This window comes from Primulina tabacum, chromosome 4 (genome assembly GCF_025594145.1).
Source record: "Primulina tabacum isolate GXHZ01 chromosome 4, ASM2559414v2, whole genome shotgun sequence".
NCBI classification, from domain to species: domain Eukaryota; kingdom Viridiplantae; phylum Streptophyta; class Magnoliopsida; order Lamiales; family Gesneriaceae; genus Primulina; species Primulina tabacum.
In genome coordinates this window covers 45832832-45852569 of record NC_134553.1, presented here as the reverse complement: position 1 = coordinate 45852569, position 19738 = coordinate 45832832, and the positions used below count along the sequence as shown (strand labels likewise).

The 19738-nt window shown below is 34.6% G+C and overlaps 1 protein-coding gene and 1 long non-coding RNA gene across 13 annotated transcripts; one reads left to right on the top strand and one right to left on the bottom strand.

The window, feature by feature from the left end:
• Window positions 1–518: 518 nt before the first annotated feature.
• Window positions 519–6367, top strand: LOC142543449 (uncharacterized). 9 transcript variants are annotated; one of them, XM_075650715.1, is made up of 11 exons: window positions 519–616; window positions 1734–1826; window positions 2385–2456; window positions 2804–2875; window positions 3276–4239; window positions 4325–4833; window positions 4953–5127; window positions 5220–5324; window positions 5434–5568; window positions 5760–5951; window positions 6042–6367. In XM_075650715.1, the coding sequence occupies exons 2-11, from the start codon at window positions 1747–1749 to the stop codon at window positions 6204–6206; spliced, it is 2469 nt and encodes an 822-aa protein (XP_075506830.1). In that variant the 5' UTR covers window positions 519–616; window positions 1734–1746; the 3' UTR covers window positions 6207–6367. The 9 variants fall into 9 exon arrangements, with proteins under 9 accessions (XP_075506830.1, XP_075506833.1, XP_075506832.1 ...); XM_075650719.1 differs by having other exon boundaries at window positions 574–616; window positions 3497–4239; XM_075650716.1 differs by lacking the exon at window positions 519–616 and adding an exon at window positions 716–762.
• A 1195-nt stretch (window positions 6368–7562) lies between these two features.
• Window positions 7563–18485, bottom strand: LOC142543448 (uncharacterized). 4 transcript variants are annotated; one of them, XR_012819745.1, is made up of 5 exons: window positions 18196–18485; window positions 16601–17910; window positions 16445–16504; window positions 8947–9042; window positions 7563–8655 (listed from the first exon to the last, which is right to left on the bottom strand). It is a non-coding gene; the product is annotated as an uncharacterized LOC142543448 (long non-coding RNA). The 4 variants fall into 4 exon arrangements; XR_012819747.1 differs by having other exon boundaries at window positions 16601–17848; window positions 18291–18485; XR_012819744.1 differs by having other exon boundaries at window positions 16601–18485.
• Between the last annotated feature and the right edge of the window lie 1253 nt (window positions 18486–19738).

Genomic DNA, 19738 nt, shown 5'->3' with positions numbered 1-19738 from the left:
TTGGATAATTAGTCTGGTTGGCGTACTAGCCAAAGCTTTTGGATTTTCTATTTTTTCCAAAAAATATAAAATATCATGTATGTTTAGTTGTTTTATGGGGTTTTTTGTTAGGGGTGGGCAATCAGATTGGGTTTTTCCGTTTTCACCCGCTCCGAACCGGATCGGTGTGATTTACCCGAACCCGATTATATGTTATTCGGATTTCTACCCTAACCATTTTCCTTTTTTAAAATAAAAAAATGAGATTATAATTGGAGTGGCCCATTGTTAGAAAGACAAAAACTTGCATGAGACAGTCTCGCGAGTCGTATTTTGTGAGACAGATCTCTTATTTGGGTCATCCATTAAAAAAGTATTACTTTTTATGCTAAAAATATTACTTTTTATTGTGAATATCGATAGGGTTGAGCCGTCTCACAGATAAATATTCGAGAAAATATTCACAGATAAATATTGATGAGACCGTCACCTGCTTTTTAAAAAAAATACACATGGGAAACCTTCTTCAGCACTAAAACAAGTCAAACAGCACTCAAACAAGTCAAACAGTTCAAGATTAAAGCGGCCGCATCTCTCGTTCTCGGAGAAGAGTAGAAGACTTCAAAGTTCAAGTCACGTAAGTTTTTGTTCCGATTGTTGAATTAACAATGTGTACGCTTTAATTTGGCTCGACACTTGTTTTGGTGGTAGTAGGGGAAAAGCAGAAAAGCATTTTCTGGTCTGTATCTTTGTGATTCATTTTTTATTGCAATTGGTTTCAAGGTACTTACTGTCAAAAACTCAAAAGCCCTAAACTTCAAATTGGATTTGGCTTGTTTGTTTTACTGATGTCATCTCACAATCTGAAACACTTGTTTTGGTGGTGGTTTTGTTTTGTTTTCTAATACTTAAATTCAAATTGCACTTTTTATTTCGGTGATAAATTCTTTCAACCAAGTCTTATATATATGAATTTTATATTCCGTCATGATGTGCAGTTGCTTTTCAAGTGTCAAAACTTCAAAGCTTGTTGTTTTATGTTATTGCCCCAACTTTTTAACCTTAGCGGGCCGCATTGAAATCTTTCAAATGACATGATTTTTAAATTTCAGTTAGACCTATGTGAGCTGCTGACATTTGACTGAGAAACGTTATAGATTTGGCTGGAAGATCACCTCCGACTGAAATTTAAAAACCATTGCATTTGACTAAGAAATGTGATAAATTTGGCTAGAAGATCACCTCTGAACGTTTTTCCCTAATCACTTCCAATTTGATTTTCTTGTACCTCTCCCTAGTTATTATATGAATTTGCTTATAATAACTATGCTTTGCCTAGACAAGCTGCTGCCTTCCTCCCCCTAGTCATTTACAATTTGATTTTCTTGTTTGAGGTAGCGATGTATTGAATCTTTTGGGCTGCAATCTTGAACCAGAAAGTGCAACGTTCTACTAATCAATTATCAATACATGGAATTTGGAGAAAATTGTGAAACTCTCTCTTCGCTAAATATACAACAACAAAGTGACTCATGCAAAGAGTTTAGTATGGACATTGATGATAAGTTTGATAAGAGGGATGATAAATTATGTGATTATGGTGTTGGATAAGCTTTTTCATTGTTTACCTTTGCTTTTGTGTTGGATATGTGGTTATGGTGTTCTATTGATATGTTTGTTTCCATTTATGTTTATAATGATTGAAATTTTTTAATTATAACACCAACTTGACGATTGTTTGAATAATACGCAAGGTAATTTGCATATATGAAATCCAAAAGAGTTGCAAAGAAGAGGAAGCTTTCCCTTACTGAGGTTTACACTTCTGTCAAACCAAATGATAAGGGGTATTACTTTTTTTCTCAAATGCATTAGTTTTTTCTCTAAAAAATATCACTTTTCATAGAATTTTTTAGTTTTAGCCAAAAATATCATATTTGGTTTAGTTATGCTTTCATATTGCTGTTTAAAAAACTATTACCAAGAACAACGAGCTTTGCCTTCACGAGGAGGAACCTTCTATCGAAACAGTTGCTAAAAGGTAAAAGGTATCACCTTTTTCCTCAAATGCATTATTTTTTACCTATAAAGTCTCACTTTTGTTAGTTAGTGCTTCTTTGATGTTGTTTTTGTTGGTTAATTTTCGTTTGATCTTGGTGATTAAATAAATAATAATATTTTTTTGATATAGTTTAATTGATTTGTTTGATTTTGTCTTACTTACTGTTGTTTCAAAAAGTACTAATTTTTTACTCAAATATATTTTTTTTTACAGCTCAAGTATCGCTTTTGGTTTTATAGTTCTGCTTTCATATTGTGTTTAAAAAACTGTTATTATATTTTCATTTGCTTTCTAATATATATGCTGATTTTCTTTTCTTAACTTGTTTTATATTTTTGAATAGAAAAAAAGTTATCAAGAACAGCGAGCTTTCCCATTACGAGGAAGAACCTTCTATCAAACGGGATGCTAAAAGGTATCACATTTTTCCTCAATGTATTATTTTTTACCGATGAAGTCTCACTTTTGTTAGTTAGTGCTTCTTTGATCTAGTTTTTGTTGGTTAGTTTTGCTTTGATCTTGTTGCTTAAATAACTAATCATATTTTTTTGATATATAATTGCTTTGTTTGAGTGTGTCTTACTTACTGTTGTTTCAAAAAGTACTAATTGTTTACTCAAAGGTATTATTTTTTACAGCTCAAGTATTACTTTTGGTTTTATAGTTTTGCTTTCATTTTTTTGTTTAAAAAGTTATTATTATTTTATTTGTTTATAATATCTATACTGATTTTCTTTTTCTAACATTTTTATTTCTTAAAAGAAAAAAAGTTGCAAAGTACACTGAGCTCTCCCATTACGAGGAGAAACCTCCTATCAAACCAGATGGTAAAAGGTATCACCTTTTTCCTCAAATGTATTATTTTTTACCTCAAAAGTCTCACTTCTATTTAGTTATTGCTTCTCCGACACTATTTTCTAATATATATGCTGATTTTGTTTTCTTAATTTTTTTGTGGTTTGCTAATTATTACTTTTTAAATTAAATGTATTAATTTTTTGTTTTCTTAATTTTTTTTGGGGTTTGCTTATTATTACTTTTTAAATTAAATGTATTAATTGTTTCAGCCAAAGTATCACTTTTGGTATGTCATTTCTGCTTTGATATTTCTGTTTAAATAATTACTTATATATTTTTATTTGTTAGGTTATATTAGTTATGCTATGAATTTCTTTTGATATATTTTTTTTTTGCTTTTCTAATATATGGTGATTTGCTTTTGTGTGTGTGCCAGAGGTTTTGTTACACAATGCAGACCACAAGGTCTATACAAGCTCATACAAAATTTTAATGACCAGCAAAGAGATGCAGTTAGGAGCATTGGTTTTGGTGGCTTGCTCCATTTGTCTGTTAAGTCCTACCCTACAAAAATGTTGAAATGGTTGATTAAAAATTTTAATGGAGCCAGCCGAATGTTGAAAATTGACAACAACAGAAGCTTTGTTGTCACTGCAGATGATGTTCATGATGTCTTCTTATTGCCACGGAGTAATGGAACTGATGTTTTGAAGTTGGGACGCAACGAGAATTTAGATTTGTTGGTCAAACTAAAGGATGATTATGGTATAAATGCACGGTCACCATTGAGCTCTTTGAAGGATGTTATTCAGAAAAGGTTGACAGATGGAGGGGATGATTTTAAGAGATTTTTCATCCTTTATAGTTTGTATTCATTTTTAACTCCTAGTTCAAATCGTTTGGTCAGTTTGGGTGTTGTGAAATCATTGGTTCATGTGGAGAGGATTTCAGATTACGACTGGTGTACGTATGTCCTGAAAAAGCTTTGTAAAGGTGTGCACAAGTACAATATCAATCCACTTCAGAAGAATGTGAATGGTTGTGTTTTACTTTTACAAATTTTGTATTTCCACAAGCTGAAGTGGCATGGCATTGCTGAACGATGTACTTTACCTCTCATTCAACATTGGACCAATGAGAGAATTCGCAGAAGAATCAAAGAAGAGTCAGCTGCAGGGGATTACGGGCAAGGAGAATGGGTTATTGGCACATACCCTGTCAGTTTGAATGGTAAGACAATGGTGGAGGAAAAAGAACATCACTCAAGTGTTCTGGTGGAGGAAGTGAATGAAATTCTATTGATTTCTGATGGATTTAATGATTCTGGATCCAGATTCATTAAATATAAGCTTCCTACCGACAAACTTGATAATTTTGAGATCCGAAAGACTGCAAAAGATGTAAGTTATTTTTCATGTTTTATTACTGCTTGATTTTCTTTATGTTCCTTGATTATTAATCAATTTATTTCTTGTACAACTTTAGGAAGTACATGAGACTTTGCTTTTGCTGAAGAGGGACATTTCAGTGGTTTCAGACTATCACATGATGAATTTGTTGAAACAAATGAAGACAATGGAAAAGAAGAATGTTGGAAGTTCTCAATCACATGTTTTGTCAGATAGTCAAAACTTCTTTTCTGATCCTAGAGTTCAGAAATATATTGATGAAGTAGTTGAAAATTTTGAGATTATTAAAAAGTTGACTGAAGAGATGCCCACATTTGATCTCCTGACACCGGATCATGGACAAGATGCTGAAGCTGAAAATGAAAATGGTGTTGGAGAAGAGGAAACTAACGATGGATTTTATAATGAAGGGGGTGAAGCAAATTCATCTGATGTTCGATCAGAAGATTTTTGGCTTAATAATGAAGAGATTGGATATCTTTCAAAATTCATAAATAGCAACAAAAATGTCCTATCTGGTTTTGATCGACAACAGAAAGAATTGGTTGATTATTGTCTCTTTGTTGATGAGACATTGAGTAAAGAGTAAGTTATTAATGAAGCTATAATTCGAGTATTTTATGCAAAGTATTACTTTTTGTGAAAAATGTATCATTTTCGATGCAAAAAGTATTCTGATTTTCTTATATATTTTCAATTTTCAGGGAGATGTTGTTTCGTAGTGGAAGTATTTGTGCTGTTTCAAAAGAGAACATCTTATCATTGAGTCCATTGAACGAAATATTTTTTTCTGTCATTGATGCATGGTCTCTGTCAATCAATGATGAAGAAGCAATTGAAAAGAAACACAGACGTTTTTGCTTCAACCTCACCCAAAGTGTAAGATTTAAAATTTTATCATGTGATTCTTTTTTTTTAGATTTATTATTAGTGTTGTTGAAATCTGAATTGTTTTTGATTCTTTGGAAAAGCTTGTTTATGTGGATCATGATATCGACATTGCTAAAATTGGTATGAGGAGTTGTTGGAATGTTTGGTTGAGCCAAAATAGTTATGATTTGAGCTTGGTGGAGATGGTAAGAAACTTTGGAAATATTTATCATTCTTGTTTTAGATTTTATTTGAAATTTTTTTCTATTAAATAATAATATTTCACTAACAATTATCTTTATTTTGAAAATGTAGATTTTTCTGCCATTTCGTTTCAATAACCATGTCGCTGCAGTTGTTATCAACTTTCGTGAACAAAAAATTCAGTATCTAGACAACTGGAAGTATGATGAATCTGAAAATTCCTTCTTTCAGGCTGCACAAATAGTGGTAAACTGCCTAACATACTTGAGTTTTCATTATTTTGACATGTGTTTTAAAAGTACCACGCTATAGCAATTGTTTCTTAATTTGGTGGATGGATATAGTCTTTTGGGTGTGATGCATTATTATTATTATTATTATTATTATTATTATGTTTTTAAATGATGCAGTCTTATTTCCTGTTTTTCAATTTGTAGTGTAATGAAATGGTTATGTTCTTGAAAGCAAACAATCATGTTAAAGGAGCTGATGGAATTCTGATATATGCGATTGAAAATGTGGCCTTCAATTGGCAAACAAAAAAGAGGGATGTTGATAGTGGTGTATACCTGATGCATCACATGAAGTATTTTGAAGGTGTAGTATATTCATCTCCAAATTTGTTCAAGGTATGGTAATTTGACTTATAGTGTATTAACTAAATTTCCTCTTTTAATCTTAAAGTTATAATTGATTTTTTTTTTTTTGATTTACTGTAGGCTGATATAAGACACGGTATTAGAGCTGAAATATGTGCAACCATTGTGCTTAGTGAGGTAAATGAATTGAGATTCGATGTTTTGAGTAAAGTGTTTGATTTTTACACGAAGAAAGCTGAAAAGATGGGCTTAAAGAGAGATCAAGAAGAAGAAGAAGCAAAATAAATGAAACATCTTGGATTGTGATATTTTGAAATTTTTTAGCAATTTAGGAGGTGACATTCTGAATTTTGTGGAGTTTGATGTACAAAATCAACCTTCTAAGGAAAACTGATTTGTGAATGTCCTGCAAATACATTTTATTTTGATGTAGTTTGTCTTTTGTAGATCTTATTCTCCCCAGTTTGCGTCTCCTTCCTAATGTTCAAACATAAAAATGGAAGTTATGCTGAGTTGCTTACCCTATTTGCTTCTACATTTCTCGTCTTCTATGTAAAACACTATGTCAGATGTATATATAAATTAACATATCTCTATAACTGAAATTTCAGAATGACCATTTTTCAAACGTGATCTAGAATTTGTAGTTTTGTCATTTGATGGTAGTTTGAGAGTGGGGAATCGTTAATTTGCTTGTATTTCTGAATCGGGATTGCTCTTGTTGCAAGAATAGTCACATATACAATATTAAACATGAAAAAGTTAAATGTGTAAACAAAATTATTCATCGAAATCGGTCAAGTTCATCACGATGATCGAAAATGGTTGTAGTTCTTATATCCATGTTCACTAGAAATATTGAAATACTTATAAGAATTATTATTATTATATATATATATATACTGAGAAGGCCCTTTAATTTCCTCATTCAGCCAGCAGCCCATATGTATTACACACACTATGGCCAATGCATGTGGACACGCATAGTTTCAGAAATTATTGAAAATGCAAAATAATAATATTATATTGTTATTTTGTGCTTATCAGAAAACATTGGTGACCGTCGATCTGTTGGCAAAGAGATGCACATTAATTATCCAGAGACGTGTCTTAATATTTTGGCTTCCAACTGAATGATCCCCCAAAAATTAATGAAAACGGTCGTAATTGATATGAAGAAATCCTGATAAAATGATTTTGAACTACATTTTGCATACACGAAAACAGATTCTTGAGCATTATTTCCAACAAAACAAATTCCTGCTTGAAAAAACTAAACCTTAACACAGGGCAATGAAGTTTCTGGCACCACAGATGAATAATCATACTAATGAATTACAAAACATCAGATAAGGTAATATAGGTAATATGTGACCACTCATTATCACCTCCAAGAAATGTCTCTAACCTATCTCTGAACTGTAATAACTTGATCCTTACAAGACGAAAATTCTATTTGTTAATAAAATATCAAGAATTACAATCTAAAAGTGAAGTAATTTTAATATCCCAAAATTAAATAATATCCAAATTTCAGAATTCAAATGGATAATAAAAATACACTAAAATAAATGAACATTTGGAGTTTTGAAACCAAATTCCTTTGCTGGAATTAAATTTGATTTAACAGTTCTATTCTCCTTTTTATGGAAGTGTCCTTTTATCCTTTGACATCTTCCTTTTGTAATAGAACGAGCAGGATCTCGAACAACATTAGATGAATTTGAATGAACATAAGTCTTTGATTGCTCGGTGGAAGACAATTAAGTCATCAAAGCATCGACAGATAATGTATCTCTGTTTTATGCTTCCTCAACAATTCTTCTTGCCTCCTCATTTCCTTGGGATTTCAACACCAAATTATAATACTTGCGTGCCATTTCATGACGCCAAGGAATGCAATCCTCAGCCTTCTTTGATCTCTTAATTCTATTGTTTAACTTATCCTATATTTCAGATTTGGCAAACTTGGTCCATCTTTTTTGAATATAAAATTATGGTATACTAACCACATAATTTATGTGCAGGACCCTTAAACAATGATAGCATAGGAAACCACACTCCTCAAATTTCTTGCAAGAGCACGTGATCATATTTCTAAGACAATCAAACACAACACAATGGGCACACGCACTGGCATCATGAGATGAAACATCATAAACCATCATACTATCTTCAACCAAAACAAGTAGTAGAACAAGTAGAAATTGATTTCAGAAATTCAGACTCAAATTCTCTGAAAAGTGTTGGTGTATATACCTCAGAAGCATGCTTGAACACCCCAGTCATTGGTAGAACGGATTCAGGAACCGACTTTGAGCATTGGAATTCATTATTTTGTTCTTTGCTCCTCCAATGCTTTATTGTTGCCATGAAAATACCATAAAATTCAGTTAAACTGGTGTTTTTCTTTGCATTGAATCCAATGACATGATTTGTGCTTTCACTTCTTTGTGAAAAAAGAATATCAGCAGAGAAAAAGTCCATTACTTAGAGCAGTATACCATTTTTCCCACAATACATACAAGCGACAAAACCAAGAATGATCTTCTAAATTATATTTTGAAATCATGGATTTCCAGCAGCTTTCAAATTCATTTTCATTAGCACAACCTGACAAGCATATCTTAAAGGCGACTTTAAAGAAATTCTCACTTTTCAATTGTGCAAATATGCTTACAGCATTTTGTTGAAGGTACCATAAGCACAGCCTATGCCTTGTTTGTGGAAAAATCTGCATCAAACATTGATAATGTACATAATTTCAGTACTTACTAAATATTGGAATATTTATTACAACAAAAAGATGATGAATGCATCAATAAGCCCAATAATATGCAAAAACACAAAAGCAACAAATAAACTCTTTTAAGATTTTTCAATTCCCTCTTAAAAGTTTCACATGCAAAATAAGGAAGAAACTAAGACAATTATCTAAAACTAAATAAACTGGCATAACTTCAAGCACAATATACATCAAGGATTTTAATATAAAATTTAAAACTACATTTCAATATTTATATACCTTCTCTATTGCAGTTGCAATTGCTTGATCTTGGTCAGTGAACAAAGTGGTTTGACATTTTCCTCCCATTGATTTCTTAAAAACTTCAAACAACCACTGAAACGATTCAACTTTCTCATTAGCTAAGAATGCAGAACCAAACATAGCATTATTCCAATGATTATTGATACCAATTAATGGAGCACAAATCAGATTATACTTATTAGTGCGATATGTCGTGTTAAAGTGTAAAATCCAAGAATTTTAAGTTTTATCATTTATCACGATAGTATATTTTGGATACCAGGATTTATCTCATTTTAGGATGTGAGATTTGTAAGATTTTACCAAGATTGAGTGAATAATAATATCGTGTATATGATTTGAAATTGAGCATATAAAAATCCAAGAATTGAGTTGATATTAAGATACCGGGATAAAAATCAAGCAAGAGATAATAAAATCCCTAGAAGTCGAAATTAAACAGTGTATATATATAATGCAAATTAGGGGATGGAAGGTTTAAGATTTCGAACAATATCACGATTATATCATGATTCTGGATTAAGATTTGATTCAGAGTTCAAACGCACTATAACTTCTTGATCACGATAGCAGCCAACCCCTATAAATAGGAGGGCCATGTAGACTCGAAAATCACACCTCATATCACACAAAATTTCGAAATTTGTGCCCTAGTCTCCCTAGGATTTTCGAGCACAGCGAAGCGCTGCCGCCGTCCAGCCGCCGAAGAGGAATTTTCGAAAATTCCTGTGCAAGCAATCCTAGTTATTCACGGTTTTTTTCATCAAGAATTCAAGGTAAGTGGGCAAATTTTAAAATTCTTAAATTTTCGGTTATGTGTTTTCTTTTTTAAAAAAATTCGGTCGAACACCGTCTACGTTTTTTTTAAATCTTGGTACGTTTATACGTTGGCACTGTGATAATTCCCTGAAAATGGGTGGAATTCCAACATATGGCCCTTAACAGTGGGATAGAACTGTTTTATGGCCTCGTCCCCTTAGAGGATCAAAACTTAGGGACTGATATCAATAAACCATGAAAACTGAAAAGTCGCAGTGTTACAATGATATGAATACGATGTTACGATTATGAAAAGTATGTTGTAAATATGTGTTATTTTCGAAAATATTGAAAAAAAATTTATGTTGTGTTCGATATCCCCCACTTGCTGAATATTTCCCAAAATACTTAACCCTTACACCCTTCCCCAGATAAATCCGAAGAACAGGTTGAAGAAGAAGAATCTGAACAATTTTGGGGATGGTGAATTTGGTGATTTAGTTTAGTCATGTTATTGTTTTTTTTGAATTTTAGTATTTTCAATTTCATGTAAAACGCTTCCGCATTAGTTATTTCAGTTGTAAAGATTTTGGTTTTTGAGATTATGATTAATAAACTGACATCCAGCGCAGGGAGAAGGAATTTAAGAACAAAAGGCCCATGAATAGTCAGTCCTCACGTAGCAATCAGACTTTCAAGAAGCCTAACCAGTCCGGTGGACCATCTAAAGGGCCTTCGCCTACCTCAAGCTACCAGGATATTAAGCCTTTCCCAACTTGTCACTTACGACACCTGGGAGAATGCCGAAGAAACAGTGGTGTATGCTTCGGATGTGGGAAAGCGGGACACCGAATTGCCGAATGCCCTACTGCCGCCAACCAAGCCGCCGGGCCCAATAAGGGAACTGGGCCAAATTCAGGAGCTAACCCCAACAAGCCAAAGGAAAGCAAGCCTAACGCCAGGGTCTTTGCTATGACTCAAGAAGAGGCCGACGACGCCAATGAAGTCGTGTCAGGTACCATCCTAATTCAAAAAGTGCCTGCGTATGCGTTATTTGATTGTGGTGCTACGCATTCTTTTGTATCTAAGAGATTGGCTAAGAAACTAGGACTTAAGCCTGAATTATTAGCCGAACCTTTTCGAATAGCCACACCTACAAATAAGGCCATCGAAACTCACGAGATTCACAGGGACTGTTTAATCAGTATCGTAATCAGACTTTCAGTGCAGACTTGATACAATTAGTTATGGCCGACTTCGACATCATTCTAAGAATGGATTGGTTAGCCAGAAACAATGCAATAGTGGACTGTAAAAGGAAAAGAGTTAAGCTCCGAACCCCAAATCAGGAAGAGATCGTGTATCATGGTAAATCCAAGGAACGGAAATCACTTCTTTCTGCTTCCCAAGCATGGAAGGCCATGAAATCCGGAGAAGATATCTACCTGGCCATGATCAGCGAAGTACAAGGAGAAGTCGAACTGAAGATAGAAGACATCCCAGTAGTATGCGAATTCCCGGATGTTTTTCCAGAAGAACTCCCAGGGATAGTCCCGGACCGCGAAGTTGAGTTCGAAATTAATCTGGTCCCTGGTGCAGCACCAATTTCGAAAGCGCCTTACAGGATGGCGCCAGCTGAACTCCAGGAGTTAAAGGAACAACTCCAAGAATTGCTGGACAAAAAGCAAGTGCGACCCAGTGTGTCACCATGGGGAGCACTAGTACTCTTCGTAAAGAAGAAAGATGGGAGTATGAGATTGTGCATCGACTATAGAGAACTGAACAAGATCACCATCAAGAACAAGTACCCCTTCCCGAGGATTGACGACCTATTTGATCAGCTTAAGGGAGCCGCAGTATTTTCTAAACTGGATCTAAGGACAGGATACCACCAACTGAAGGTCAGGGCGGAAGATATCCCCAAAACAGCCTTTCAGACAAGATATGGGCATTATGAGTTCACAGTGATGCCGTTTGGGTTGACCAACGCGCCTGCAGCCTTCATGGACCTAATGAACAGAGTCTTCAAGCCATTCTTGGATCAGTTCATAATGGTATTTATTGACGACATCCTCGTCTATTCTTCTAACGAACATGATCACGAAGAGCATCTCCGCATTGCACTTCAGACTTTGAGAGAGAAGGAACTCTATGCTAAGTTTAAGAAATGTGAGTTCTGGTTAAAGAGTGTATCCTTTTTAGCCCACGTAATCTCTGAAGCGGGAGTATCAGTGGATCCCAAGAAAGTCGAGGCAATTACAGAGTGGTCCAAAACCTAAGAACGCCACAAACATCAGGAGCTTTCTTGGACTGGCAGGGTATTACAGAAAGTTTGTCGAAGGTTTTTCCTCAATCGCCATACCACTGACTAAACTCACTCAGAAGAATTCCAAGTTCGTATGGGACGAAGGTTGCGAGAAAAGTTTTCAGACATTAAAAGAAAAGCTCGCATCCACGCGCGTACTCATGCAAGAGGGAAGAGTAATAGCCTACGCATCAAGGCAGTTGAAACCGCACGAGCAAAACTACCCTACGCATTATCTGGAGCTAGCAGCAGTTGTCTTTGCCTTAAAAATTTGGAGGCACTATCTCTACGGTGCCAAGTGTGAAATTTTCACATATCACCAGAGTCTCAAGAACTTGTTCACCCAAAAAGAACTGAACATGAGGCAAAGGCGGTAGATCGAACTGCAGAAGGATTACGACCTGACTATCAGTTACCATCCGGGTAAAGCGAACAAGGTGGCCGATGCTCTGAGTCGGAAAAGTGAGAGCAAGATTACTCTGGCCTTTCTCTCCGCGAGACCATGTCTGCAAGAGACCGTCAAGTTAAACCAGGATTGAGACCCTGAGCTAAAGAAACTTAAGGGACAAGTCGAAAGCGGGAAGTCTCAAGATCTACAAATTGATGACAAAGGAGTCCTGTGGATGAAAGGACGACTGTGCACCAGACAGCGATAACCTTCGCCAAGAAATACTGTCAGAAGCACACACGTCCAAATTTTCAGTCCATCCAGGGAGTACAAAAATGTACAGGGACCTTAAGATGAATTTTTGGTGGAATGGAATTAAAAGAGACATGGCAGAATTTGTCTCTAAATGCCAAGTGTATCAACAGGTCAAAGCAGAGCACCAGCGACCCGGAGGATTATTGCAACCGTTGGAGATACCTGAGTGGAAGTGGGAACATATCTCCATGGACTTTGTGGTGGGGTTACCAAGGTCGAGGCAAGGTCAAGACGGAATATGGGTAATTGTAGATAGACTTACAAAATCTGCACACTTCCTACCCGTCCGTATGAACTATAATCTGGACAAGTTGGCTACACTGTATACGGACAATATTGTACGACTTCATGGAGTACCAGTGAGCATCCTGTCTGACAGAGACCCAAGGTTCGTCTCACGTTTTTGGAAGAGCTTTCAAGGGGCCATGGGAACTAAAGTGACTCTTAGTACGGCCGAGAGAACAATTCAAACCCTGGAAGACATGCTGCGAGCCTGCGCCCTAGAATTCAGTAGCAATTGGAGCAATCATCTACCATTGATCGAGTTTGCTTATAATAACAGTTGTCACAGCAGTATTGGGATGGCTCCATACGAAGCCCTGTATGGGAGGAAATGTCGATCACCCTTATATTGGGATGAAGTGGGAGAAAAAGCAATAGTAGGACCCGAGCTCGTACAGATAACAATAGACAAGGTTACCGTAGTTCGAGAAAAACTCAAGGCAGCCCAAGATCGACAAAAGAGTTGGGCAGATCTGAAGAGAAGGCCAGTGGAATTCAACGTTGGCGAGAAGGCCTACGTAAAAGTGTCGCCTATGAAAGGAGTTGTCCGATTCAGTAAAGCTGGGAAGCTAAACCCCCGTTATGTAGGACCCTTTGAGATTTTGGAAAAGGTGGGCACACTAGCATACAGATTGGCCCTGCCACCAAGCATGTCTAGAATTCACAACGTTTTCCACATGTCCCAACTACGGAAATACATCTCGGACCCAAGCCACGTGTTGGAAGCAGAACCGCTCATGATCGAAAGTAACTTGGGAGAAGAGCTGAAGTACGAAGAAGTTCCCATTAGAATCGTGGACACCAAGGACCAAGTACTAAGACGACGAATCATTCCCTACGTCAAGGTACAATGGTCTAACCACACCGAAAGAGAAGCCACGTGGGAGCTAGAAGAAAGGATGAGAAACCAATACCCGTACCTCTTCATAGACCAAGCCAACCCAAGTTTCGAGGACGAAACTTCCCATAAGGAGGGAGGGATGTAAAATCCAAGAATTTAAGTTTTATCATTTATCACGATAGTATATTTTGGATACCAGGATTTATCTCATTTTAGAATGTGAGCTTTGTAAGATTTTACCAAGATTGAGTGAATAATAATATCGTGTATATGATTTGAAATTGAGCATATAAAAATCCAAGAATTGAGTTGATATTGAGATACCGGGATAAAAATCAAGCAAGAGATAATAAAATCCCTAGAAGTCGAAATTAAACAGTGTATATATATAATGCAAATTAGGGGATGGAAGGTTTAAGATTTCGAACAATATCACGATTATATCATGATTCTGGATTAAGATTTGATTCAGAGTTCAAACGCACTATAACTCTTGATTAGGGGTGGGCATAAAACCCGAAAAACCGAAAAAACCGACCGAACCGAATAATTCGGTTTAAATGGTTCGGTTTTATCGGTTTTTCGGTCGGTTATGGTTTTAAAATCTATGAAGTTCGGTTTTTCGGTTCGGTTTTCGGTTTTAATCCCCCAAAAAACCGAAAAACCGAACCGGCCATATTATTGTTAAATAGAAGGTTTTTATGTATAATGGGCCATATTATTGTTAAGTATAAGACTTTTTAGATATAATGGGCCTATTAAGATTTAGGAACTTAGTATCATTAACCCTCAATTTTTCAATCCGATCGTTTTCTCTTCTTTCTCACCACTCACAAGTCGACGTTTTCTCTTTTTTTTCTGTATATATTTCTTTAATATTTTCGTAAGATTATTTGTGTCCATTCGACCTGGTTGACACTTTGTTATCATTCTTTTTACTGAATATTCCGTTGGATTCATGCATTTTTCGCGTTTACATGGTTAATTAGTTATATATTGTTATTATATTCGTATGACATGTTTGTACACAATACATGTTATATATATTTATATATATATATATATAAGATTAAGTCTCACAATTTAAATAATTGAAAAATACTATGATTTAGATTTTAAAGGCTTAAAGTGACATATAATTTTATTTCTCAACAAATTTTAGCTAACCGTATATAACCGGCCGTATAAACCGAAACGTATTACAAAAAAACCGAACCGAACCGTAATAAAATGGTTTGGTTTTGGACTAGAGATATTCAAAACCGAAAACCGAAAAACCGAATCGTTGTAGAGTAAAATCGGACCAAACCGACCGTTGCCCACCCCTATTCTTGATCATGATAGCAGCCAATCCCTATAAATAGGAGGGACCCTGTAGACTCGAAAATCACACCTCATATCACACAAAATTTCGAAATTTGTGCCCTAGTCTCCCTAGAATTTCCGAGCACAGCGAAGCGCTGCCGCCGTCCAGCCGCCGAAGAGGAATTTTCGAAAATTCCTGTGCAAGCAATCCTAGTTATTCACGGTTTTCTTCATCAAGAATTCAAGGTAAGTGGGCAAATTTTAAAATTCTTAAATTTTCGGTTATGTGTTTTCTTTTTAAAGAAAAATTCGGTCGAACACCGTCTACGTTTTTTTAAATCTTGGTACGTTTATACGTTGGCACTGTGATAATTCCCTGAAAATGGGTGGAATTCCAACATATGGCCCTTAACAGTGGGATAGAACTGTTTTATGGCCTCGCCCCCTTAGAGGATCAAAACTTAGGGACTGATATCAGTAAACCATGAAAGGTGAAAAATCGCAGTGTTACAATGATATGAATACAATGTTACGATTATGAAAAGTATGTTGTAAATATGTGTTATTTTCGAAAATATTGAAAAAAAATTTATGTTGTGTTCGATATCCCCCACTTGCTGAGTATTTCCCAAAATACTTACCCCTTACACCCTTCCCCAGATAAATCCGAAGAACAGGTTGAAGAAGAAGAATCTGAACAATTTTGGGGATGGTGAATTTGGTGATTTAGTTTAGTCATGTTATTGTTTTTTTTGAATTTTAGTATTTTCAATTTCATGTAAAACGCTTCCGCATTAGTTATTTCAGTTGTAAAGACTTTGGTTTTTGAGATTATGATTAATAAACTGGTATTTTGGTTTATACTATGTTATGAGGCTAGTAGTTTTCAATTGTGTGATTGTTAAACGACGCCGGTGTCAAATCCCGAGTTTCGAGGCGTGACATAATTTAAATTCAATCGTCACTGAAGTTATCTGCATTTTCCGATTTCTTTGCTCCAGCACAAGAACATACAAAATATTTCTCTGCCACAACTTCATTGCTAGAGCATCTAGTGGTTGTTTTATGGACACTAAAACCTAATGCACAATCATTTTTACAGTACAACTGATGTATATCATCAATTGTTTCTCTTGTCATACCAACAAGAGAACCAGATACATCAACACAATCAATAATGTCTTCTGCAAATATTTCAGAAACAAGTAATACTTTTTGAGTAAAAACCTAAACATTTGGAGCAAAAACTAATACTTTTCACGAGATTTAGAAACTTTACCCTCATTGGCTAGTACATGTACATTTTGTTCAATGATAGCTACTGCATCCCGCGTTTTATCTATAAGAAATTTTAAAAGTTCATATGCAGACAAATAAATATCACAAAAATTTCAAACTGATTAAAATGTAGGTAAACAAATCATATTAATCTTACCTTGATTGATTTTTATATCATCTTTATCGCTACAAATAGTGACGATTGAATTTAAATTTTGACCTACAAGAACAAATTAAAGTATAAATTAAATCAAAATAGAAAATAAAATGTCATATAATCTATACAGTAGGTATAGAAATTTACAGGAGTTGGTAATATGGAGAAATTACACTTTTTAATGAAAATTAATACTTTTAAACATTTTGGTTGTTATGTAATTTAGAAATTAACAACTAAAGTGCCACCTTCTCAATATAAAGTAATATGTTTACATTGAGATGTTATAGTATCGTTAACTGAAAAAAAATTATCTTCCTGAATACCAGTTTGAGCTTCATTCTTCATTGTAGATTGTAGTAGTCAAATTGGTCGAAACAAGGAAATATAGGAAGACCCTAAGATTGTTGCACGACAAATTCAACAAATTCTCGACCTCATATGATGAACATGTTGAAACAAATGCTAAATATAATGATACCAATTGCATTCTGGAAGCAGTACACTATCATGGAGAACATAAATCAGAATTTACACAAAAATTTCATCAAAGCTGCTGAAATATATTGGGATTAATTGATACTATACACAATTACAAGTTTAACCACAATGCAAAAATACACTAGATGGAATTATGCAGTGTTATTTTTTAATCTTTTTTTCCCTGTAATCTACCTTGCAAGAAACTAGCTCTATGCTGTTATTCTCCATTACAGTTATACCAACTTATTGATGGATACTTCATTAACAATACATGTACAAAGTTCATCCAACAGTGCAATTATCGTAATTTAAATCCTCCAATGACAGTATATGATGCAAAACAGTCTGCATATATAAAAGGTTAAATATGAAATCTCACAATTACAACTGGAAATGTAACCAACCTTTCACTTGTATTTTAGCCTTGATTTATCTTCAACGTATGCCAAATATAATTCAAGAATTCCATACTTCAAATCAATCATATGAAATTAAGGAACAACCTAATGCCTCTATATATAGTTCTTTTAACTGTAATTTAAAAAATAAACATAAAAAAGCAGCAATGTATTCAAGATTACTTACCTTGGCCAAGCGCTGGCTCAACTTATGTGAGAGAAATATGAATGTGCCATGGGAAGAGTAAGAAATATATTCAAAAAATCTCTTTTGCAGCAGCTTTATTATGAATATTTTTCAACAATTTTCTTACACTTTTTTTAGGTTTGCTACTCCCTTGATAAAGAACCCTGGCTAGGAGCTCCCCTGTACAAAATTCATTCTCAATTACAGAATTTAATAGAATAGATACAAGGGTCAACAGAATCCTCATCCCAGTTGTTAAGTAGTCCATGAAACCCAGAAAACAATATCCAAAAAAACTGTTCAACAAGCTAAAAATGATTTTTTTTTTATACATTTCAAGATTCAATTCATATCATTGCCGTGTTGGAGCATACATACATACTTTCAGGATTGTGAGTTTGAAATAATAGTGTTGTAACGAAGAAATACGAAAGAAAAAAACAGACATTTATTAGTAAAATTAGCAAATTGAATTGCATCATTTCAACCTTCTCCTTACATCACACAAATAGATCCATGTCATTCACAGCAAACATTAAATACATTTCCATACAAAAATTCCCAAAAAACACAAACAAAGTTGAAGAAAAAATCCAGAATCAAATTAAAGGAAAATAATAACATGCAATGCGAAGATTTCAACGACACTTTGAGGGGATAGAAACATTGATTCCATGTACAATCACCCAAAATATGATCGAGAACCCTTGGAAGAAAATTGCTAAATTTTGTGGGAATTTTCAATCGAGAAGGAGATAGTGTGGCAGTCACAATAGTGGAGAGTGGAGAGAAAGATCCTGGTTTGATTAATATTTAATTGCGAAATTGAGAAATTTAAGCAAACCTGGTAATTTAAATAGCACTGCTATAAAAATTGAGAAAGATCCTAATTTAAGCAAACCGGGTAAATTGTGAAAGACGGATTGACCCTTTTCACATATTAGGATCCGTGAGACGGTCTCACATGAGACTCACTCTGGGAATATATGTCATTAAAACTCAACAAATTTTTTTTCGGTTGTGGTTAATGCAATGCATCATTTATCATAAATTTTGTACCATTAGGTAACAAAAAATGTGATTTACCACAACCTTTAATCAAATCTACAGGACCTGATATTGTATTCACCATGTTGGTTTTAGTTCCAAGAAATATCTTTTATCTCGGAGAATAGTGTGTGTTGTACCACTATCAGGTATAAATACTTCCATGAGATTAGTTTCTTGTTTAGCTTTGTTCATAGCAGTTTTCATATTTGAACTTGAAAAAAATATGCAATGAAAAAAAATTCTTAACAATACATATGTAATTTATTAAAATATAAGGTATATCATAATTATACTATAAAACATTAGCATATGAGCACATGAAAAATAAAATATTTTACATTTCGATTTCACCAATATATTGATCATTTTCAGAGAAATCATTCAGAAAATCGACAACATCAAAATGAATTGAATCACTCAAACGGCTACTGTGTTCAGTAAAGTTGGTTTCTTTTTCTATCCCATTTATCGATTCTTTATAGAGCTTACAAAGGTGCTCGGAGGCTCGAAAAATACGAGATCAATGTCCTTGAGTGTCGCATCTAAAACAAGAATTTTCAAATCGTTTAGAGTGATTTTCATTAACACTCATGTTCTCATTAAGCCTTTTCACTGGTGGTTCGTGACGTCCTTTTGAGATGAGTTATAGAAGTAACTATCTCGATTGTTTTCAAAACCACGGCCGCGACCACGACCACGTCCACGACCATGACCTCCACCAAAACCTTGTCTCTGAATTTGATTTTGGTTTCCAGGTTTAAATTTATTTTTACTTACAACATTTATTTCTGGAAATACTGTTGATCCAGTGGGTCGGGACTGATGATTTCTCATTAGTAGCTCGTTTGTTTTTTTCCGCCACAAGAAATTATGCGATAAGTTCAAAATATGATCTCGCAAATCTGCGCACTCTATATTGTTGCTGTAGAGTTATATTTAATACATGAAAAGTGGAAAATATTTTCTCAAGTATTTCTGATTCTGTAACCTCATGTCCACAAAATTTTAGTTGCGTGATTA